This window comes from Pygoscelis adeliae, unplaced genomic scaffold (assembly GCF_000699105.1).
Source record: "Pygoscelis adeliae isolate BGI_AS28 unplaced genomic scaffold, ASM69910v1 Scaffold9, whole genome shotgun sequence".
In the NCBI taxonomy this organism is placed as follows: Eukaryota; Metazoa; Chordata; class Aves; order Sphenisciformes; family Spheniscidae; genus Pygoscelis; species Pygoscelis adeliae.
In genome coordinates, this window is record NW_008825557.1 from 3,826,399 (window position 1) to 3,850,316 (window position 23,918).

At 39.5% G+C, this 23,918-nt stretch overlaps 1 protein-coding gene across 1 annotated transcript in view; it reads left to right on the forward strand.

Annotated features, from left to right (window-relative positions):
* Window positions 1-23,692, forward strand: part of LOC103923859 (ankyrin repeat domain-containing protein 26-like) — a gene marked incomplete at its 3' end in the record, with an annotated part of 76,029 nt that extends 52,337 nt beyond the window's left edge. The window contains exons 19-35 of the mRNA XM_009332290.1: window positions 2,922-3,007; window positions 4,653-5,648; window positions 6,508-6,746; window positions 7,603-7,752; window positions 8,707-8,740; window positions 8,971-9,109; window positions 10,537-10,750; window positions 12,993-13,176; window positions 13,642-13,788; window positions 15,031-15,984; window positions 17,909-18,061; window positions 19,012-19,187; window positions 19,390-19,483; window positions 20,595-20,672; window positions 21,811-21,945; window positions 23,019-23,131; window positions 23,551-23,692. Of these exons, the coding sequence (XP_009330565.1) occupies window positions 2,922-3,007; window positions 4,653-5,648; window positions 6,508-6,746; window positions 7,603-7,752; window positions 8,707-8,740; window positions 8,971-9,109; window positions 10,537-10,750; window positions 12,993-13,176; window positions 13,642-13,788; window positions 15,031-15,984; window positions 17,909-18,061; window positions 19,012-19,187; window positions 19,390-19,483; window positions 20,595-20,672; window positions 21,811-21,945; window positions 23,019-23,131; window positions 23,551-23,692 (4,034 nt within the window). The remainder of the gene's footprint in view (window positions 1-2,921; window positions 3,008-4,652; window positions 5,649-6,507; window positions 6,747-7,602; window positions 7,753-8,706; window positions 8,741-8,970; window positions 9,110-10,536; window positions 10,751-12,992; window positions 13,177-13,641; window positions 13,789-15,030; window positions 15,985-17,908; window positions 18,062-19,011; window positions 19,188-19,389; window positions 19,484-20,594; window positions 20,673-21,810; window positions 21,946-23,018; window positions 23,132-23,550) is intronic.
* Window positions 23,693-23,918: the final 226 nt, after the last annotated feature.

Consider the following 23,918-nt stretch of genomic DNA (forward strand, 5'->3'; position numbering starts at 1 on the left):
TGTCACCTGTCCCTGCCTTCCCTTTAATTCTGACCCATAAGCTCTTGGTTGGCTCCTCATCCATCCCCAGGCAGAGGTCCATGCACTCCAGCTGGTCATTGACATAGAGGGCAACACCCCCTCCTCGTCTCCCCTGCCTGTCCTTCCTAAAGAGCCTGTATCCCTCCATCCCAACACTCCAATCATAGGAGCCATCCCACCATGTCTCCGTGATGCCAAAAAGTTCGTAGCCCTGCAGGCGTGCGCACGTCTCCAACTCCTCTTGTTTATTCCCCATGCTTCGTGCGTGGCTGTTCTTCAGGCGCTCTCCTGCTGACCTGTGTTCCTTCTCCAGGCTCTGGGCATCTATTGCTGGCCCTGGCATCAAACTGGTAGGATGGATTGAGGTTCCCCTCCCCTGGCACCTCTAGTTTAAAGCCCTCTTCACCAGCTTGGCAAGCCTGTGACTGAAGATGCTCTTCCCCTTCTCGGACAGATGGATGCTGTCACCCCCCAGTACACCAGGTTTCTCAAAGCGAGTCCCATGGTCTAAGTAGCCGAACCCCTGGCTGTGGCACCAGTCCGTAACCATTTGTTGACTCGCCAGATTTGACTGGCCCTTTCAAACCCCTTCCCTTTGACCGGCAGGACTGATGAAAAAACTACCTGCGCTCCCGAGTCCCTTACCGCCACTCCCAGGGCTCTGCAGTCCTTCTTGATAGTCCTCAGACTGCTCCTGGCTGTGTCACTGGTGCCTACGTGAAACAGCAGCAGCAGATAATAGTCGGTGGACTGTACGAGGCTTGGTAGCCTCTCGGTGACGTCCCTGATGTGAGCCCCTGATAAGCAGTACACCTCTCTAGAGCGTGCTCCCAATTGGCAAATGGGTGCCTCCATACCTCTCAGAAGAGAGTCGCCTACTACTATCACCCCTTGCCTTTTCTTAGCAGCGCTGTTTGTTATACGGGGGACAGTATGCTCAGTGAGGGAGGGACTTGCTGGTTCAGATTATCCAGCCACATTACAATTCTAGTAAGAGGGACAAGGACCCATCTACAAAAACTATGCATAACTATTGGAGGAAAGGAAGATGTTGATCTCCAAAGTATGGAGGCTATTTGTATAGGAGCTAAGCATTTACTTATTCCAAGCATCTTGGTATTGATAACTTATGACACTCTCTACAATACCTTCTATGGTGCTATCTACAAATGTTCCTTGACCACCAGCACATCAGTCCTCTATTTCTAATGCTAGTTGGAGTCTTCATCTGCACCAGCAAACAGCTTGGTATTGGGATATCTACAAGTGTCAGTAAAGGCTAAATCTACTCTGTGATCTTGAAAAACAAGCAAAAGGGGAAAATGCCTGTTTTCCTTATAGAACATTATCCTTAGATAATCATTAATTATTGTTGTTATTATTATCTTTAATACTCATCAGACTGTCTGAAATGCATCATAGTTATCAACGGATCATCATAAAAAACCCTGTGAAATAAGTGCTGTCAACCCACTAATGACTAATGTGTGTTGGGAAATGCCTTGTGCTAAAGTACAAACAATCTAGGAAATTGTACCCACCAGTGATTGAGGTGGGAGGAGAAGGTTGTTATTTCATGCTGTGTCACTTGAGGTTAGAATCGACCTCTGGAGACCTGTATGACTGACTGAGGAGCTTAGGTTCCCAGCTCAGACATCCGAGTTGTAACTGTAAGCTTGTATCCAATGTAATCCCCTTCAAGAAATGAAAGCTTGCAAAAGGAGTCGCCTAAAGCAGAAAATGCCAGACATGAGGTTGGCCATGTGACTTGTTAATGCTGGAACCTTTTGTATGTTTATGATGATACCTATTTTCTCCCTGTCTTGCTCACTTTTCTTGTAGGAAGAATAGAATATTGTGTCACTCTAGCAGTAAAGCTTTGTGTATAGAAAGGCTATTGTGTAGAAACCATAAAATTATGGAGCAGGAAAGGAGGTGCAGAGTGATTAAGGTGAAAAGCCTCAATCTCTGTTTTTAGATGCCACACTTGAGCTGCTGGGACTTGTTTCTTTCTGAATACTTGATACTTCAGAGTGTTCAGTTTGCCGTCCACACAAACAACGACAATGAGTTGCTGCTTAGAAGTTGTATCTGGGTCTATTTGGAGTCCAATTCTCAGATATAACAGAGATTCAAGATAGGCACCCCATAATGGGGAACCCAGACTGGCAACTGGTTCTGAGGAGTTTGTGATCTGTCCAATATTACTTAGAAATTCTGAGAGAGGAAACGGTGGAATCCAATTTTCAACGGTACAAGTGAAACGTCCAGATCATGGGTTGTTTCTCAACATTTCACAAGCCTCTCTCTCATTCAGTGTTCCATCTGTGTCTTCTGCAACAGATGAGGCAGCAGTTTGAAATACTCAGTCCAGATCCATGCCTAGGGACAGATTTGTTTCATGCATGGTTTACTGGGGCCTTAAAGATTTCAAGCCTGTGATGATGTTGTTTGTCATTTTCTGTGCAGAACACATAGGGAAATTAAGATTGCTGGAGGAATGTAGCTAGTTACTGCATGGCACAGTATGTCATAGCTGGCACATGGTGTGTCATAGCTAGCACTCGCACTCATGCACGCGCGTGTGCACTCTCTTTCCCCCCCTCCCCACCCCCGCCTTTAAGAAACGGGAATGGTTTATTTGTGACCATTTATAGTGATTTTCAGCAAATTTCCTTTATGCATTAAAAAGTAAAATGCCCTGAAAGAAAGGAATTCACACAGATGCATCTTAAATCTGTATTATGATAGTTTTCTCTCTAGGATTTCCCAAATTTGAGGGGATGTGTTATTTTGTGTTAAGATTTTTCTCACAAATACGATGATTCAAGATGCACTGTAGGTATAAATAAGTAGTATGAAGTCATGCTGGTTATAAAAATATGTGGTTTTCACTGTAGGTGAGTACTCAGGATCTACCTTTCATATGTCATCATCAGCTGAAAAAGAAGACATCAAGGATGCCATTGAAAACTTTGGGGTGCGGGTATGTAAAACCAAATATTTTGAATTAGAGTCTGAATTGGTAAATTGTATTATATGCTAAAGAAAACTTACCAGTCAGTGAGTAATGCTGAAGGGAGAGTCCTGTAGATGAAGGTTGTATTATAGTCTGAAGTAAACTTGGATACAATCTTCTTATGGTGGGGTAAAATCCTTGTCCTTACGTTGGATACTTGCTGTTATACTGGTTTGTTTCCAGCTGGTTTGCTTAAATTTTGGCCAGTGTTTTTCCTTTTGTGCGGTGCTGAGAAACAGTGCAGTCAAATACGTTTTTTTCCCTATGCAAAATGCACATGCAAATGAAGAGGGAGATTTGTGTATAATCTGCTGATCTGTGTGATTAAACACACCTGGTCTTCGCCTTTGTAAAAGAAAGGTCAAACAAAAAAACTTGAAATTTGGTGACCTTCCTGATGCTTTCTTTCCCTGCCTCTGCAAAATATACCCTTGTTTGGCCATGTTAATAGATGTTTGAAAAGTGTTTTTTTCAGAGAGCGTTGCAGAAGGGAATAAGGCAGGCATCCTGTTTGTGTTGGGCATACAGGACAGGGCTGGATAGAGGGATCTGGAGTCTTCTGTAACGTCTCAAGGGACAGTGGAGCAAATTATTTCCACCCCACACCCAGGCACCGTGAAAGAGGGACATGCTTAATTTTAACAGGCAGAGCACAGAACTTAAGCCTATTGGAAGGTGGTAGTAGTTGGGCAATGAACTTGGGAATGGAGAAGCTGAGACAGGTGGTGTCTGGCTGAGGTGCTGAAAGGAGGAATTTTTGCAGAGGGAGAAGGCCATGCTAGTGAGAAAAGAGCGAGGAGTTGGACGTCTTAGCCCATTGGCGCACCAAGGCTGCAGGCCCTATTTAGAAGGAACCATGAGCTAAGGAGGCATGTGGGGAGGGAGCGTGTTGGGAGGAGTTTGACACATGACAGGAGCAGTCAGAACTGTTGAGGAACAGAGCATGGGGGTCAGGGATGTGAGGAGACTGGGTAGGGTTGAGGCGTGGTATGGTTTTCATACAAGCTTGGGTTCCTGATTTTTGGATAAGGGAAGGAATGGACAGGTTTCCCTAATAAATGCTCTTCTTTGGAGCTTGGAATGGAATTTAATATTTCTGAGTCTTGGGTGAAGAAATAGTCCTAACTTAGCCAACTCTCCTTGTGGTGGACAGTAAAAGCTTGTCATGTTCATTCACATTGTATTAGCTCAGCTGGCAGAGGACTGTAAATGCCAGACAGTAGAGAATGATGGAGGAAGGAGAGTGGGGAAATGTAGGCAGTTGTAATGAAAAATGGTATTAAAGCAATACAACGTGAAAAAATAAATTGCTTTGTGACAAATGCCACCAGTTACAGAAAGCAGGCAGGCTAAAAGGTAAAAGCAACCGTAGTGTCCAGACAAATCTAATCCAATTGTCCCTCAAGTAAGTCCTTCTATTTTTAAGAAAATAATGCTTCAGTGAAGCTTTAATTTGGTATCCCTTGATTTTTATTATAAACAATTGCTTTCAAAATGTCTTGTTTCTATTATTTCTGTTATATGATAGGATGAGTTTGCAACAGAAATTACCTAGATTAACTGTAACTTCCTTTTTCTTGGTAATCTTTCTGTCTGTACCTGTTTACTTAAGGATAAATATGGTTTAGAAACCACCAACTTGATAGAAAAAACAGCACATGAAAATCAGACTGACAAAGCAGAAATTTCACATCAGGAAGCCCTAGCAGAAAATGAGGAATTGCACAGTGCTGACAAGCAGTTAAGTCCAAAACCTTGGGAAGAAAGATATGAAAGAATGTGGGTTGAAAATGAGAAAAGGGAATTGAAAACAAATTTTAAAAACATTACAGCAGAGCTGAAGCAGCTGTTTGGTGAAATTAATGAAATGGGGAAAACTACTTCCCTTGTGGAAGAAGTGTCAGAAGATGGCTTCAGTGAAGAATTGAAGAGTTCTCGTGTTGTTTCATCTCATGCGACGGAATCAAGTAATAAGTTAGAAAGTAAAGGTAAACTTGGAGATATTAAACTTATGCTAGATGGAAAAGAACCCAAAATGGAAATTGTAATTCCAAGTCTTGGTGTCCTTCCTGACCAAAATAACTTAAATGCAAACATGGAAGATACCTGGAGTACAGATGAAGAAGATAGCACAAACGATACAGATAATACAAAGGTGCCTCTAGCAAAAGGAGAGGAAAAGAAAATGCTTACTATGGAAATGGAAGAGAATGAAAATGGAAGTAGAAGAAATGTAGAGGGAAGTCCTGAATACTCCCTGAGACATAGCTTAAAAACAAGTATTTTGGATGAAGTTTCTAATATTTTTCCTAAAATAAGACCTGTTTCTACGAGTGATGAAAATGCACTTTTTGTAACAGAAAGGAAACTTGGAAAAGACTCTGAATTTAATGATGATGTTTCCAGGGACTGCCTTATGGACAACAATAAAATAGGAGAAACAGAAATTGACAGTCTTTTTGCAAATGCTCAGCAGTCGTGTGGCATGCTGAAAAGGAATCTTGATGAAGAACTAAAACAAGATATGGAAAGATTTAAGAGTAAGGTAGGAATGCTGCAAATAGTATTCCTGGCTTTGGAGAAGGAGAAGGTACAGCTGCAAAAAGAGGTAGAAGTTCACCTGCTACTCCTTATTCTTTAGTCTTTCTCCATATCAATGGTCCTGTTCACTTTAGCTATTCGTCATTAAGGGAAGATGCTTTGTGCAAATTGGTTTTTGTTTTAATGGAAATATATTACTCATGAATAAAGAGAGCAGTGGAGAGTTGTCCTTTTCCCCATTATGTAATTAAAAGGTTTTTGGAAAACACAGAATGCATTATTGTTCCAGTTTACCAATAGGTGGCACTCAGTTCCAGTGTAAGTAGTTATCACTTCATTGCCATAAAAAAGAAATGCACACAATTCCATCAGTTCTGATTCTGAATCAAAGAATGAAAATAGCTTCTGAACAGGGTCTTGACTAATCTATTCATTTGCTGTGATTTCTGCATGGTGTGTCTTCATTGCCCATCACTAAAATTCTTGTTTGCTGTGAAACCATTTCTGCTTGTGGGTTTGGGATCTCTTCCCCGCCCCACCCCCCCATTAAGGAAGCAGAAGCCCAGCACACTTCCACTTGATTTTTTGTTTCTGTGTTTTTACAACTAACATTGTGCAGTCCTTCTAACTCTTTGTCCATCAGTAACACTTTCACTTTTTTGTTCATGTTTTAAGATACACTTGTTTTCTTTCTAAGGGCTATATTTTTGTCATATCTTTAATCATGAGTGAATTCAAAGTACTTTCAATGACTTGACATGCTTTGTAGTGTAATTTTGTGAAAATGCTTCTCTATATGAATTAATTTTTTTTTTTTCATTTTACATTATTTCAGAGGTAAACCCTGAATTATTCAGTCTTGGACATGGTGTTTCTCTCTTCTAGAAATACTGAGAAATGTATGAAGATTAACTTTCTTTTTATAGGTTGAGAAGGAAAAAAGCAAACAAAGATGTTTCAAAACGCAGGCGGTGGCAAAACAGGAAGATCTTGATAAATTAAATACACCGGCAGACAATGTTACTAATCAGCAAATGAAACAACAGATTACTCTAAGGAAGAATGACTCTTTGAAAATGGAGAATGAAAACACCATAGAAGAAAAAGACAAAAAGAATTTTTCATCTGAGGAGAGATCAAAATTGATTAAAATGCCGATGAAAGGGTAAACTAAGGAAATAATCTCCAATTATTTGTACAAATTATTATTTGTTGTACTACTTAAGTATCTTTTAAGTTTTCTAATATTGCAGTAGTTCAAGCAGTTTCCTCAATGCTGAAAGCCATACTGAGTAGTCCATTGCTTCTCAAACATTTAAGAAAAAAAAAAAAAATTAGAAAAAACTAAGCTCATAATGGAGGTTCAAATTTATTGCCTGCTTTAAAAAAAAAAAAAAAAAAAAAAAAATTCAAATTTCTTTGGGTTTCCTTGTCAATACTGAGGCAAAACGTGTCTTCAAAACCAGAGTTGAGGACTGAGAAAAAACAGTTATTTTTGTAGGAAATGGCCATCCGGAAAAAAAAAAAAGTAGGAACTTGCAGTTTACTTTGCTTTCTCCCTTTTCTAGGTGATTTTAGTGATCTCCATGCAGTTGGTGTTTTCTTTTTCATTAAGTTCAGATGCTCTTTGTCAGGAAAAGGGAAAAGATGGTATTACCAAACCAATCTCAAAAGGTTGAAGAAGGCACAGATATTTTTATGTAACCTTAAGCAGGAGGTTTTTTCCTATCTGTCCTTCAAAGGAATCTCTGTTCTAGATACTTCCTCTAATGGGGATATTAGAAATGTTCCAGCTTACCTGAATCTAGCTCAGATTCCATGTTTCCCCCTCGTTCCTAGGGGACAGTTTTTTAAAATACTTGAGTATCTTCCATGATCTTTGGAGTCAAGTCTGTGTTTTATCATAGATATTTTTCATCTCAGTTGTTTCTGGACATCATCTTAAGTATGTCTGTTTTGCAGAAATATTTCATGTAAAGCTACTCAATTGGTGATTTTTTTTTTCTTTCTGTTTAATGTAGTAAATTTGCCCTGAATGCCAAAGTTGCAAAGAAGAATAAAAGACAGACTTCAAAGCAGAAGGCTAATCAGCAGATGAGCTCTTCCAGTGGAAATCATTTTCAAGTATTGGATGATAGCACTTTCAGTGAAACATCTCAAGATGAAAGAAGGTACTGAATATAAGGAATGTTATAAATAAAACTTACTTAATGATAAAAATTGACCTGAAAGCTAAAGGTAAGTTTTGTAAACCCAGATGTGTACAATGATTCTTGTTCTTTCATCTGACAACACTACCTGATAGCCTTTGTGTTCAAAAACTTCCTTTTTGCTTAGAGTGCTTTGAACATACCAGCCAAGTTAATGATAAGGTCAGATGTGCTAAAATTCTGAATTACCTGAGTGTGTGCGTGTGCGTAAATATATATGTTTTATATTTTTAAAAAGAGAGGGGAGAGACTTATAAAAGAGCAAAATTACTCTTTCACTGCAGACATCTCAGGTTTTTTCAGCCTTTTTTTTTTTTCCTCCCCCAAGCTGTGTCCCCTCCCAACTTCTTGCCCACCCTGAACTTACTTGTGTGGGAGGCAAAGTGAGAAACAGAAGGTGTTGACACTGTACAAGCACCGTTCAGCAATAGCTAAAACATTGGTGTGTTATCAACACTGTTTTGGTCAGAAATCTAACACACAGCACGGTGTGGGCTGCTATGAAGAAAATTAACTCCATCCCAGCCAGACCCAGTACACTAGAGAATCCAAAATTATGGTTCTTTGACCTGTAAGAGAAGGATTCCCAATACTGAAGAGAGTTAAACCTCTAGTATTAAACAGGGAATGCACATAACTGTATATCTACGTATCTGTAAGATTCCTATCATTTTGAGTGAAGTGCAGAGAACAGTTATTTCAACTATTTGCTTAATATCTTTTGGAAAAAATAGCCTTCCAATAGACATAATAGTACACAATTATGTTTTTTTCAGTCTTCAACTAAATCTAACAGAATTCTTATATTAATTTTTAGTTTAATTCACTTCTGAAATTAAGTTTCCAGAGCAACTTGAGATATTGTCATAACGCAATATAAGCATTCCAGTACTGAAATACATTTCTGTTTTCCAGACCTGCAGCAAAAACAGGGAATGAAAAGAACAAGGTACTGTAAAATTAGTTTCTTGATAAATAGTTCGTATCAGCTTTTAATCACTTAGATGGGAACAGTGTTTATGTAGTGATCATCCAGATGCATAAATTGCTGCTAGGATGCAACTTTATCATATTTGAGCCAAATCTATAGGCTATGAATGAGAAAATGAATCATTCGTGCATTTGTAATGATCTGTAATACTATATAGCTGTATACAGAAAATACTGTATTGTTCGCAGGTCAGCATACAAATGGATGTAACTGATGATCTTGATTTAACTCACTCATCTGACACAACTTCAGAGGATGTTGAATTACCAACTTCAACCTACAAAGAGGCTATGTTGCTGTTAGAACAGCTTAGTGTGGATCATACGGGTATGCTTTCAAGTCACTTTGTCTTCAGCTGTTACAAGTTCCTCTTTTAAAACATGATTTCTTTATGTGCACTCCTAGGTATTTTAGTTTTATATTTTGATCTAGTATTTCTTTATGATTAGAGATCCACCTCAAAATATGTGAAATTATCTCACCTAACCTTAGATGTCTGCCTGTATTGTCAGCAAACATGCCTTACTTTATCATTGGTTCTCCGTCTAGTCAGAGCTGGAGAAGCAGGTTCTTGCAAAGTACAGTTCAGCTCCTTCTAATGCAGTCATTGAAAGTTAGCAAGATCTTCTTTTTCCTCTTTATATCCCCCCAATAGCTAATGACAAATAGTGCAGCAAAATAGTGTCTTTGCTTAAATTTTTTTTTGTATATATATTCATTCAACTCTCATAAGGTGCTTGCATATATACATGTAGCATTATATAAACGTAAGTGTCACTTACTACATCTGTTAAACTATGCTAAAATTCCATTAGGCAAGGGTTAACCTTGACTAAAGGCCAAACTCCCACCCAGCTGCTCTCTTACTGCCCTTCCTTAACAGGACAAAATAGGATGAAAAAGCTCAAGGATCAATATAAAGGCAGGGCTATCACTTACCAGTTACTGTCACAGGCAAAACAGACTCCACTTTGGGAAACTTAACTTAATTTGTCCTATTAAAATAGATTTGGATAGTGAGGAAAAAAAGACAAAAAAAATTAAAAGAATACCTCCCCACCACCCCCTTCTCAAGCTCAACTTCTCTCCTTCACTCCCAACTCCCCTACCCCTCCCCAGGCAGCACAAGGAGCCTGGGGTCTGCAGTCAGGACATAGGAGTTTCCCTCTGCCGCTCCTTCTTCCTCACACTTTTCCCCTGCTCCAGTGTGAGTCCTTCCATGGGCTGCAGTCCTTCAGGAAAAACCTGCTCCAGCCTGGGCTCTCCATGGGCCGCAGGTCCTTCAGGAAATACCCACCTGCTCTGGTATGGGGTCCTCCAGAGCACTGCATTGTGGATATCTGCTCCAGGATGGACCTCTCCAGAGGCTGCAGGGAAATACCTGTTCCACCATGGTGTTTCCATGGGCTGCAGGGGAATCTCTGCTCTGGCACCTGGAACACCTCCCCCCTCCCTCTTCACTGACCTTCACAGGGCTGTTTTTCACATTCTTTTCCCCTTCTCTGCCTGTGTGGCATTTTTGCCCTTTCCTAAATACATTTTCCCTGAGGTGCCACCAGCATGGCTGAGAGGTTCAGCTGTGCTCTGCAGTGGGTCTGTTGGAACTGGCTGTATCCGGCACGGGGCAACCCCTGGCCTCTCTCGCAGAGATCTCCCCACTACCTGCACCCAATACAGCAAAGCATTAAATAATTTATACATTGGAAAGTATTTGTGCATATGTGTAGCTTTGTGTCTTTTCTATCTCAAAACAGGTTCTGCTATTTTGTTGAAAATTCAGAACATACTTCTTGAATATGAACAGATAATAGAACGTGAAAAAAATCGGTATACAGCTGTTTGGAGAGAAGTAAAGAAGTTGGAAAGTGAAAAGGAGGAGTCACAATTAATAGCAGAAAAGACTCAAGATTTGAAATCCATATTGGCTCACCAAGAAGTGGAATGGAAAAGTGATATCCAAAGCCTTAAGTATGTAACCTTGCGTTCTGATAATATGTTATCCTGTCAGTGTTCATGTTCCAGAAGATGCTGATGGTACAGGTGATAGGATGAGAAGTTTCTAGTCTTTTGGGTTTGGGTTTTTTGAATCCTGTGGGCAAGTTATGTTATAAAGGACACAATGTCAGGGGGGAAAAAATGCCTGGATATTAGCTCCACGTGAAATCTTCTGGATGTTGTTTTAACTTTTTTTTAATAGCAAGAGAAGAGAACAAGAGAGTATGTGTGGGAAAACGAGACTTGTAAGAGAGACATTTATGGGATACGTATTTTTTTGATTTTGTCTTTGCAGCTTCTGTTGGTGTATAATGCTAGAATTCTGGGAACTGCACAGAATGCAACTCAGAACAGAGCTTAGAACATTTGTTTGCTTGCTTATTTGTTTATTTGAAAGGTCAAATTTGGGATTTCCCCTTTCCTCATACTCCTGAGCTAGACCTGGATGGTGTCAGGTTTTTAATGACTGTTCACATCACTTCAAACAGGAGTGGCCAGTAGGCACCATATGAAATTCAGCAAGGACAAATGCAAAGCCCTGCACTTGGGAAGGAAGATCCCCATGGGATGATGTACCGTGGGATGGCCTGGCTGGGGAGCTTGCTGAGAAGGCCCTGGCAGTCTTGGTAGAGCAAGCTCAACATGAGCCAGCATGAGCTGGCCGCTGAGAAGGCCAACAGCATTTTGGGCTGTATTAAGAGCCGCAGAGCCAGGAGATTGAGGGGAGTGACTGTCTGCCCCTACTCAGCACTTGCTGAACTGTGTCTAGAGCACTGGGCCAAATTTTTGGCCTCCCAGTTCCAGAGAGATCTTAATCAATATGCATGAGTTCAGCAGAGAGCTACCAAGCTGGTCAGGGAGCAGGAGCACCAGCCCTGTGAGGAGAGGCTGAGGGAACTGAGCTTCGAGGAGTTGTGCCTCCTAGTATGTAGAAGAGGATTATGAGGAAGACAAAGCCAGTCCCAACTTGGCCTGGATTTCACTACAACCGTTTTTCCAAATTCTCAAATATCTATCGATTACAAAGAATTAAATTTTTGTTCTACATAAATTCTTGAAGCAATGTTAATAAAAGCTATACTTCTTGTGAAATTACACTAAAAATTATATGTAAAGATTTTTCCTTGCAGTATAAACCATTCAAATACAAATGTTACTGTCAATCTTTTGAACAATTTATTAGTGGTTGTTGATATTTGTTTTGCAGAATTTCTAAAGCAGATTTTCAATTGGCAGCTCTTTCCTTATGTTAATATTTGATTCTTTTTCTTGTTGACCGTTGCAAGGATATCAGAAAAAATATTCAAAATAATTATAAAACATAAAACTGTTTCTTGTTTGGGCGCCGTGGACACACCATGGACCACTTTTTACCATGTTGGTGCTTATTGCTGATTGTTTCAGATAGTAAAGTTGTTGACGTTCCCTAAGGCTTTCATTAGAAATTAGCTTCAAAATTAAATTGCTATTGTTTCTCCCAGGTGTAGATCCATTGAGGTTTAAAACTATTTTTAATCATATTAAGCTTAAACCCTATGCATTTCTAAACCTGTTTTTGAACACTGTCCTCATTCTTGAGTAAACAGAAACTGCTTGTTCTTCCTATGGTCAGCAGTTGTTTTAGACTTACAGAAGGCCTGCTAAAAAGTTGTTGGGTCTGTCAGATAAGTGGTGTGCTGCTTCATCAGTATTACTTGCAATCACTGAATCCGTAATATGTAGGCAATGCTCAGCATATTAAGAAAATATATATTAATCATGGTAAAAGTTTATGATCCTTTGATCTGATAAGACAACAAACTCAACAACACTGAATGAAATGTATGTGATGTGAACATGATTTATTTTTTTTCTTTCAAGAATTATAGAAATATGCATACTACTGTATATTTACCTATCTAAACTTACTTACAAATAAATGATAAATCACTCAACGGTTTGTTTCCGTATCTTGTACCACTGATACCATGGATAATGGAATGAAGTTAGAATTCTTTAAAAAGTTAAAAAATTACAGTAAAAATATGAAATCTGAAAAGATTGGTATTATAATACCAATTGGTATAATATGAATAATACCTGAATATAATACCTATTGGTATAATCTGAAAAGATTTCGTATTTTTTGTTTACGTTGTCTCTGCAAGTTCAGAATGTGGAATATCTACTTTTTATATCAGTGCTTTAATTTCTCAAATATTCTGTTAAATCCCAGATTTACTTTGAAACAAGAAGAGGAAAAGAGGCTCAGAGTAGAAACGCTATATGAGAAAACAAGAGAAAAACTCAGAAGGAAAGAAGATCAATATTGTAAAGAGATGGAGGAGAAACAGCAACTTGAGTTACACTCAAGGAATTTAGAAATGGAGTTAATAACACTGAGAAACCTCTTGAAACAGGTATATTAAACAATGAGTTAAACACTTGTCGTCTTAGTTGTTGCTTCCTTTTAATTGGCACTGTAGTCCAGTATGCCTAAAGAAGGAGGTACTTTGTTCATGGAAGAGGCATTGGATAACTGTTGCCAAATTTTGAGGACAGTTGAGAACAGTTGGTTCAGAAGTGGACTGTTTGGGGTTTTTTTCTTTCTTTCTTTGCAAGTTCATGATTCCTTTTCTCCTTTTTCAAAATTTAGGTTTCATTTGTATTTCAGGCAAAGCCTGACTTTGAGTTATTTTTCTAAATTACTAGAAAATATTCTGTATTCTTAATTTTTCAGAAGAAAATTAAAATTTACTATTTATAGATGGACTATCATAACTGTGGGGAAGCAAAAATATTTGAAAGAATACAAAGGAGAATGGGAAGATATTGCGAGCTCTGATTTTTCTCAAGATGCAAGTAGTTTAATCATATTACTGTAGGTTGAAGAAGAGCGTGATGAAACACAGAGACAGCTCTCTCAGGAAAAGAGTGCCAGAGCCCTGCAAGAAGGAATTTTGAACAACCACCTTTGGAGACAGAAGGAACTAGAAGAAGAGACAAGAAGAACTATAGGAAAAAATTCAGAGGTAAGCAGATTTTTTCTAATTAATTAAATTTCACCATGTTTGTTCTAAAGTTGTAATAAATCTTACATAATTTTTTTCTGCTTCTTGATGGATTATTTACAGTCTACCAATGTAACTTAACTGTGTAAATACCTTTTCTGTTTTCCCTTATGTCTTTAAAAGTTCTGGAAAGCAGCATCAGTCCTGTATATACCTGAATTGCATGTGCAAGTAGGAAGCTAATAGAAGACACTATATACCCCATTTCTTAACCTATCTGTTATATTTCATTTCGTAGATATTTTATCATCACTTTTTAAGGTTTCTAGCAATGAAACACCTAGCTACCTATGTCAAGGTTGACCAGGAAGAAAGTTGTTTGACGCTCACTCTTTGTGTTCCCATTACTTGGTTTTTTTAATGACTTATTCCCTTATCAAACTTACTTACTTCAAGTATGCCTTTCCTTTCCACCTCCAAATACTAAAATTTTATGAAGGAATATCAGCAATGAATTAAACTCTCTCTAGGAGTTAGAATAATTGGAGGAGAAAAAGCAATCATAAACACTGTATAAAAAAAAAAAATCTTGAAAAGAGTTTACTGAATTTACTAAGAATGTGCAGTGCTTGGAAGAATTATTTGTTCTTGGCTGTGCTGCCCAATAAATGTAGGATGAATACATTTATGTGGAAAAAGTTATATATATTATAAACAGGAAATAACAAGACTGTTGCATTCCAGGGATGATTGAGTTGTATAGCTAACTTTCAGTAATACAAAAGATAAGTGTTAAGACAATATTTGACAACTGATACAAGATAAAAGGTAGCATTTATATTTTTTGCAATTTTGCTAAATGTCCCAGAAGGAAAATACCCTTTTTAGCCTTATTTTTACCAGATTTGTAACACAGCTAAATTAACCTTAAAGGGAATATTTTAAAGGCATGCACATACAAGAAAACACTGTCATTTTAAAAGCTCTATACTTTTGAGATAATTTTATTATTTGGTTGCTGTTCAAGGAAAAAAAAAGGCTGGGATGTTCATTTAGGTTTTAAGGGTATGTTACACTTCCAGTGTGCGCATACATTGTACATGTGCGTGGGTTCATAGTGTAGCTTATGTATTACCTGAAATTTCACTCTCATCTTTGAAGTCATTCTTCGGTATTAGAAATGTTAAAACGCAGTTTGATGCAGAGGTGGTTTTGTAGATCCATTTCCCAACTGGCTATTTATTCATGTTCCCTGTCATTCAGGAATCCGACACTGAGAGAGAAAAGGATCTGTTGTTCAGAAATCAGTTACTACAAGATGAGATTGCTATGCTAAGACTAGAACTTGACCAAATAAGACTTAGGCACCAGGAGGAAGAAGGAAAATATTTAGCAGAAAATGAGACCTTGAAAGAAAAAAATGAAGATCTCAAAAAGGAACTTAAACTGAATGAGGAAGCCTTAACACAGACAGTTTTTCAGTACAACGGACAGCTGAACTTATTAAAGACAGAATCTGCGGTGCTAACTTCCAAACTTGAGCAGACAAAAGAAAGCAAAGACAGACTAGAGACAGAAATTGAATCATTTCGTTCCCGCCTGAACACTACTGTGCAAGAACTTGAACGTCATCAGTCATCAAAAAGTGATGTTGAACGAACGTTTCAGAGAGAACGTGATGAATGGCTTCGCGTGCAAGACAAGCTCCATCATGACCTCTCTGATGTGCGAGAAACCAACAAGAGCTTGTCTCAGCAGCTGAGTAAAGCTGAAAGCAAAGCTAATAGTCTAGAAAATGAGCTTCACCAGTTGAAACAAACGCTCAGAGAAAAAACATTGCTTTTAGAAATGACACAAAAAGAATTAAGTCAAGCCCAGTGTCAGGCAAAGGAATGTGATCATGCTCGACAACTTGAGAAAGATCAAGTAAGCAAATTTATAATAAAGCAGGAATCTATGCAGGAGCGATTGGCCCAGCTCCAGAGTGAAAATCTTTTACTCCGTCAGCAACTGGAAGATATGCAGAACAAGGGCATCATCAAAGAAAAAGTAGTGAATGATGTGCAGGACCGGTTTAATGATATTTTCAACAAACTCAGAGCTGATACTGAAAAGCAAGTTTACCTAGTGGAAGAGAGAAACAAGGAATTAAATGCCAAGTGTACTGATTTAAGAGAACAAGTCTTCAAATATGAGACTGACAAAGTAGAAAGAGAGGTAAAGTATACACTTAGAAAGAACAATGTAAAGTTTGTCAGTTCTTGAAATTATTTTATGTTTCTAAAATGTACCAGGTATAAGTTATACGCATGGGACTAAATAATGCTGATTTGTTCAGATTTGTCGTGTTTCTCTTGGAATTGTGGAAGGTTTTGGCAAACAGGATGTTACTGCTCAGATCTGAGCAGAGAACAGAAAGAAGGTGTCCAAGTCTAAGCTTTGATTAAGAAAGGTGATTCTTCTCCAGAACTCTTTTCCTCTTTTTCTTTGTCCATTTTATGCCCTATAGAATGGTTTTATGTATTTGATGGGTTTTATATATGTATTACACTGATGACACAAATAAGAGTGGTATAAAAGGAAGAACCATCCAATATGCAAGGGCTGAGAAATGAAGATGGAGACAAGTGAAGTGATGGGGGATGAATTTATACTAAGCTCCTACAGAGAAAAAAAAACACTTCTCCATACATTGCTATCAAAACTGAAGAGTATTAGTAGTTAATTTATGGATGTGTTTTGGGGGTTCTAAGGGGCCTGCCTGTTCCTTGAGAAGTTCATTTCAGACCTAAGCTTTCTTTTCTCTATTTTATGATGTGTAGCCATACCTACATGTGTTCTTTCTTTCTCTGTGGCTTTCTGAAAGACTATCAACTGGACAGAAAACTAATTAGGAAATCAGTTAAACTGTCTTTCTGCAAATTGACACAGTACATGAGTATGAAAAATGCTCCTATGCAGAGCACTAGCATAATTTTATGTCACTCAAACATGCATGAACCAAGTGTTGCTGCCATTTCTGCATGTAGATGGTTTTTGTCAAGAAAAAGGGTGGAAGACAATAAAGGCGGGGGTAGGAGTGAGGAATAGGTAGACAGTTGAAAAAGCTATAGGTAATGGGAGAATGCATTATTATATATGTTCCTGGGAGTAGGTAGGGTCTGTTCTATTGGTAGAGTATTCTACCAATTCCAGATAGAGCAATGATTTAAAAGTTGCCTTACCCATTTTGTTAAATCTTTCTTTACTTTCTAGAAAATAGGAACTAATCACGTTCAGTATTTAGACACTCTGGTGTAAGGTTTGTCTCCCTTAATGATTTAACTAGTGATTTGCAATTACATTTCCTTCTTCATAACAAATCCAGAATCTTTGAGTGCGGTAAACATCTGCATGTGTCAGAGAACCACCTTATTCTTAATTTGTCAGTTATTTTAAGGTGGGAGGTGGGGGGGTGGGAAGAACTCCAGCAGTGCTGTCAATCATTTTAATCTGTGAATTGCTTTGTATTCTTACTACCAAAATAACAGGTTCCTTTTGAAGATACTAGAGACATATATGAACTATCCAGATTTTTGTAAACCTAATCTGTCAGTATAAAGGCAGTTGTTATTCTGAAATGAACTTGGTAAGAAGTCTGCAAGAGGATGTGATTCAACATACACTTAAAGTGTATCTCAAAAGAGCTTACAGATATATGTATTCATTTAATTATATTATATAATGGAGGAATAGAACAAAGAACCATCTAATACGAAATCCTGTCTTTGGTCATCAGAGTAATACCTGCAGTCAAACTGTAGCTCTTATATTGCAACAGTTTTCTTCGGGTTTTGTTAGAAAAAAATACATGATTGCACTGTGTGCTTGTGTATAGTTCTGAGAAGAACAATACTTGAGCCTTTTTTATGTATTAGGAAACAGAAATCCTCATGAACAGCTGCTGATAGTTTGGAGGTGCTCAGCTGAGAAAGATGAAGAGAGGTCATCAGTTTTGCAGGTGCCTGCTGGTGGCAGGCAAAATTTCATACCTTTGAGTTCAATCCGAAGACAGGTCTAATTGTATAATCAAATAAGTTAAAGTAAAGGCATATTTCATGTTCTTACAATTTTCTTCATGCTGATTGAACTGTTTCATTAGGGCATGGTCAGACAGCTGCAGCAGGAGCTTGCTGATGCTCTTAAAAAGCAATCTATGTCAGAAGCTTCACTTGAAGTTACTACGCGCTACCGCAGCGACTTGGAGGAAGACAAATTGCACTTGCAAAAGGAGTTGGAAAAGGTTAAAACCAAGGTACGTAATGTCTGTAACTATATGAATAAATCTGAGAGTAGCTGTTGAAGTAGGAGTGAAAGTTGTCCTAAAACCTAGAAAAAACTTCCATGGGTTAGATTTAATAATGTGTAATGAATTGCACTGTTTTATAAACTCCAGTGTCCATGATTGGAAGGTCTTTGACATGAGGACACTATGTCCTTACTTGGACAAAGGTTTGTATTTGCTAAGGTGCTTTGCAAAATAAACTGATGTGTCTGTAGCTTATTGCATTTGGCTTGGCCAAGCAGGTTGTCTGATTTCTGAAGAACAGTAGAAATAGTGGACCCCATTTCCCTCCCTTCCCCCAACACCAGGTAACATGTTGTCAATTCTGAATGCTTTTGTAACTTATTCTGCATATATCTTCCCCCCGCCTTTCCCTCCTTTAGCCCTGCTGTAATTTGCCATCCTTAAGCGGCCTTCTTGCAAGTGAATTGTAAGCTACTTTCTGAGGCAGGGACCACCTTTTGCAGTGTTCTTACAAAAACTGAAGTATAGAGGCCTCGGAGTTCTGAAATAGAAATCATCTTAAATCTCCTTATGAGGGAGTTGTGGAGTCACTTTAGGAGAAGGATGAACTTTTTAATTCCTATTTTCAATGGAGGAGCAAACAAGTGGACACAAATGAGTGTCATGAGTCACTGAAAGGGTGGGAGGGGCAGTGTCAGTGTGTGACAGGCAGCTCAGAACTGTGCTGTAGGAAATCAGTGTAGGGATGGGAGAGGCCAGTATAAAAGATGATGAAGTAACACAGTTTGTGTTCATTTGCTAGTAGAAGTGAAGGTTTGAACGTACTTGAAATGATTACAGTTCTTTGAGTAGAGCGTATGTGCAGATATATGCAGTACTTGAATCCTTCAGCAGCAGTTGACCCCTCTATATAGAAGCTCACCTGACTACTGTGGATTCTTACTGTGATTTTACAGTTGCGGGAGCTGGAAGAACAGCATCTTCAGTCTGAGCATTGTGTTCATGACTTGAAGGCTGCCTTGGATAATAAGGAAAGAGAAGTAACAGCTTCTTCTCAGAAGCTGCAGGACCTCCTGTTGGCATCTTCTGGGACTAATACTACTATAAAACAACTGGAAGAGCACGTGCAACGGTAAGAGAATAACACAGTGAAGCAAGGTGCCTGTCGCTTTCTGGGATTGTGTGAAAACAACAGGATAGCCTTGTTGCATCACAGCAAGTTAATAACACGATTTTGAAGGATGCTTTTGTTTTAGATTACGTTATTTCACGCTGTTCTTTCAGAATTGGTGCTCTGGTGGATTTCCGTAATAAGACCTGTATTTCTTTTTAAGCCTTGAAATTGAAAATGCCAGATTGGAAGCCACAGTCCAGCAACAAAACAATAGGATTGAAGCCCTTCAGAGAGACCTGCAAGCCTCTGCCTCGGTAAGCTGATCAGAAACTTCCCTTTTTGTGAGCCCCTGAGCCTAGTTGCCACTTTCTGTGGGGAAATTTTAAGATGAGGTTTTCCTGGAGAGCCACGGGGAACTCGGTTCCTGCATTCTACTGAATACGGGCTGCCCGGAAAGCAGCCTGGCCTATTGCCCAGCTTTCTGGTTTTGAGAGTTTTCCCATGCTACTGTAGCAAGTCCTACTTAACGCAAGGTAAGGTAATAGCAAGTCCTACTTAACTTAAAGGTAAGGATTTGACACTAATACGCTGGTGTAACTATTGTCTGCTTTAGACCTGTCATGACATCAGATGCTGCTTCAGACACTTGTTGCAATGTGTATCACTAAAGGTATTCATCAAGTTAACTCGTGGAAATTCCACAGGGGATATTGATGCCAAGTGTTCGTGCCACAGGCCTGACTGGCATCATCAGACTGGAAAAAATATTATACTCCCCAGAGCTTTTGTTGTGCAGAAGAGCTCTTCCTTTGGCCACTTGGTGTGCGTTTGTTTTCATGAAACGGCGAATGTGGTATCATTTGCAGAACTCGGTGTGAGCCTTGGAATTTCCCAGTGCCCCTATGCAGTGGTTCATTTTAGCTCAGATAAGGTGCTTTCATCTGTGGCCTGTATGAAGCAAATTGTTTTTGTATTATAACCAGTGAACTAGGGTTCTTGTTAGACTGTAGTTGTTAATTAGTGCTTAAGAGATTTTGAAAATAACTACATGTGAAAGTTGAACTTTGTGGTGTACTGATACTGACAAGAGAAGAGGGAGGGCAGTCATGATGCTGGTCCTTCCCCCTTGGTTAATAGGGCATGGTTTTCAAATGTACTGTGGATGAGAAAAGCTACTCCTGCCTGTTTTCATTGAAGATTCTTTGTATCTGGCATGGTGTTCTCTCTCCCTGAAGCAAATGGCAGAGGCGATGATTGCTAACAGTTTTACAGTGGCATCAAACTAAGGCCATTTTGATCATTGGTGCTGGGTGTAAATACTATAGGAATGAAGAGGAGTATGTAATATTTTTTTTTATAATGAGGTGTAAAATTCAGTCTGGAAAGTCATACTGTGTCTTCTTCCTTCTTTTAATGCTTCTGTAGGTTCATAACCGCCTGGAAGACTTGATAACTGGCTTACAGACAACACGGGCAGCTGCAGAGGACCACCACCATCAGCAGGTATATGACTGGCTTCTGTGAATGACTGTTTTAGTATCTGAATTTTTTGTGTGCAGGTAATTGATGAAAAGATCAGGTGGGCTGCATAGGCACAGTTCAGCTGACTGAACTGCCCCTTCGGGTTTTGGGGCAAGGCACCCTCAAGGGAAAAGGCTGTAAATTTCCTCATTCCCCTGCTGCTATGTTTTGGATGTGTGTGGTGGTGTGCAAGATACTTTTGTTCCGCTTGATTTGTTTGATGAATTCTCTCCCCCATCCCACCAGGGGGAGTGAGCAAGTGGCTGTGTGGTGCTTAGGTGCCTACTGGAGTTAAACTGTGGCAGATGATGGATAGGATGGATGTTGTGGGCGGGGGGGAGTTCTGTGGTTGAAAGCTGAGAGAGGAGACTGGACTTGGGAGATCTGTGTTACCTTTGCAGCTTTGTCAGAGCTTGCCCTTGAGACCATGTTAGCTTCTGTTGTAAGACCCAGCGTTTCACCTGCTCTGTTAGGACACTTGAGAAAGTTGTACACCCTGAGGACTTTTTATCTAACCCTTTGTGCTAAGGTTTTCGTGACTTTTTTTTTCTTCTCCTTACAGAATGCCACTAAAAGCATCTACTCAACTTGCATTCTTTATACTTGAACTGAATCAGCAAGTTCTGTTCCACTCAAACGCATCTGTTAGGCAAATCTTGGTCCCTTTGGGTAGAAGCATAAATAGCATTGCTGATTAGAAAATGTTTTCTTGCTCTCAGGAGATGTACAGTTTTTACAGCAGCAGTGAGAGTAGGGTATTTTCTGTGATGGGCACTAGAGGAATTATTATATTATAAAGTATGTATCATCATGAACTCCAGAGGACCTTTGGAAGAAAGTTGTAGCGTGATTGTGTGTGTGTGTGTGTGTGTCATCTCATCCCCCAACGTTGTAACCTCATCTTGTCACTTCTAGAGTGTTCATTCTTTCCACCAGCTTCAATTGCTGTTCTTGGTTATGTTTCCTGGAGTGTGTTTTACGCTCCACATTAACCTTAACCGTAGATCTTAGATGGGGAGAGGAGAGCTTAGGCCTGTTTCCATTTGAGTTACTGCTTTCTGTTGCAGGGTTGTCTTTCTGGTCACCTTAGTTTTTTCTTTTGCCACCATTGCTTTCACAGATGCAAAAGCAGAATGTGCTGGCTCTGACATCAAAGGATTCGCACAGCATGTGGGAAGAGCAATTGAAGTCAAGATCCCACCTTGAAGAGCGTGTTGCTCAGCTTAACAGGGAAAAGGCTGAACTCTTGGAACAGGTGAGCCCAGAAAATTCTCAAGACACCTAGCCAATACCCAGGAGAACCGCGTTCACCTTTTTGTCAAGTTCTTACACGCTCGCCTTTTTCTGTTATCCCTGCCATTCAGGCGCTGGGTATCTTGTGATTTGGGGATCATCCAGGAAGTGAATAAAAGCTAGCTGGGTATCTTTGTGTAAATTCTGGAGTGGTTCCATTGGGAAGAGTTCCCAGTGTGGTTTGCTGTCAGTTGAGCGCATGGAGCAAGGCTGCAGTTCCCCAGTTCTTTCCTTGGATTCATTCTGGTCATGTTCTGACCCTGTGGTTTCTGGGCAACGTTAAAATGCTTCATGTTTCCAGCGCAATGTATGGAAGAGCTGCTGCATGTTTTCAGGCTAGTGGGAGCTTAAAAGCCTTGCAGAAAAACGTACTGAAGGAATTCTGGCCAAATGAACTAGTGCTTGAGAAACAAGAAATGGCTGCCAGTTTCCAAGGGGAAGTCTCCCTTTTCTCCTTTTCACTAGGGGAAAAATGGAAATACAAAGTCAAAACAGCTGCCAGCTCTCCTCTGGTTTGGCTGAGAAAACACCAAGAGGAAGAACAACATGTGAATAAGTAAATACCCACAAAGAAGAGATCGACGTAATGGTAGAGGGGAATAAAACATTGAAGAATTCCAAAAGATCAAATTCCTCCGTAGGCCCCTGCCTGCTGGTCGTTGAAGATCCCGTGAAAGCTTTAGATTGGCCTATGCTCTCCTGTGATGTGCAAACCTACGTAATCCCTGGTATGAGCAGAGGAACGGCTGAAAGTGTTCTCCAGCATCTTTTCCACCTTTTTGCCTTGAAGCATTAGAAGAGGGTGGCCTTTGCTTCAGTGGGGGTGTCTGTTTCTGTTGTTAGGTATTAGCCTGTTTGATGTGAAACCTGAAGTGATTAAACGTTCTGAGGAGTTCTGTCTCTTGGCATTCTGAGGAACTTGGCTAACAGATAAAGGTGTACTGCAGCTTCTCTGTGGAGAACGCTAGATGCACATACTACATGTAGATACTGTTGCTATGATCTGTGTGTCATGTATCTTTTCTGTTTTGAAAGTGTGAGAGTGAAAGAAAGAAAGTGAAGAAGCTGGTAGAGTTGAAACGCCCAGTTGAACTGCGTCTGGACCAAGAAATGAAAAGAAACATCGAACTGCAGAAAGACTGTAAGAGGTATGGCTTTTTAGTATGGTGAAGAGCTATCCCTGAGTAGAAGTCAAGCTTTATTGAACTTTAACGTAAAAACAGGTGTACGTAACTGTTTGTGAGCAAATTCAAGCCCCATGTTCTTCCAAGGCGCTTCTGTACATGTGCCTATAGTTTTCAATAGTTGCCGAAAGAACTGCAAATGCAGGTTGCCCTGTGGTTTTCCTGGGACAGAGGGAGGGAAGTCTTGTATTCCTCTTTTCAGGTGAAATTTGGACGCTCCAAGTGACTTGTGGCATGGGAATGATATTTTTTCTCAGTAATTCCTGGTGTGTCAAGCACGTTAAAGATGAAGCAGGCTATGTCTGTGCTTTTTATGTGAGAGTATGTGAAAAAGGCCGGTTGTTCCTTTGCTTCATTGTTTTCTTGACTAATTTGCTGTGTAGGTTGAAGAGGCTTCTGAACAGAACTATGAAGAAACTGAGGGTGTATGAGGAGAGAGTGAGAGAGTCCCAGCTTAATTTGCAGGGAGAAATGAAGAACAGGTATTCTGAAATGGTCCATGAAGGTGGTGGATTAAGAACAAAGGTGAGCACTGGTTTGTTTGGGGGTTTTTTGGTGGTGGTGGTTTTTCTTTTCAAACCTGTGTTATTCTTTCCTTATACTTCTTTTCATGTTGTTGTTTTTTTTTTTCTTGGCTGTATTTTGGAATTGATTGACTTTTCTTGATGCTACTTCTACTATTACAGTAGTATATGAGTATAACTAATACTGATGTAGTTATTGTTATGGGTAAAGGTGAAAATGTTATGTG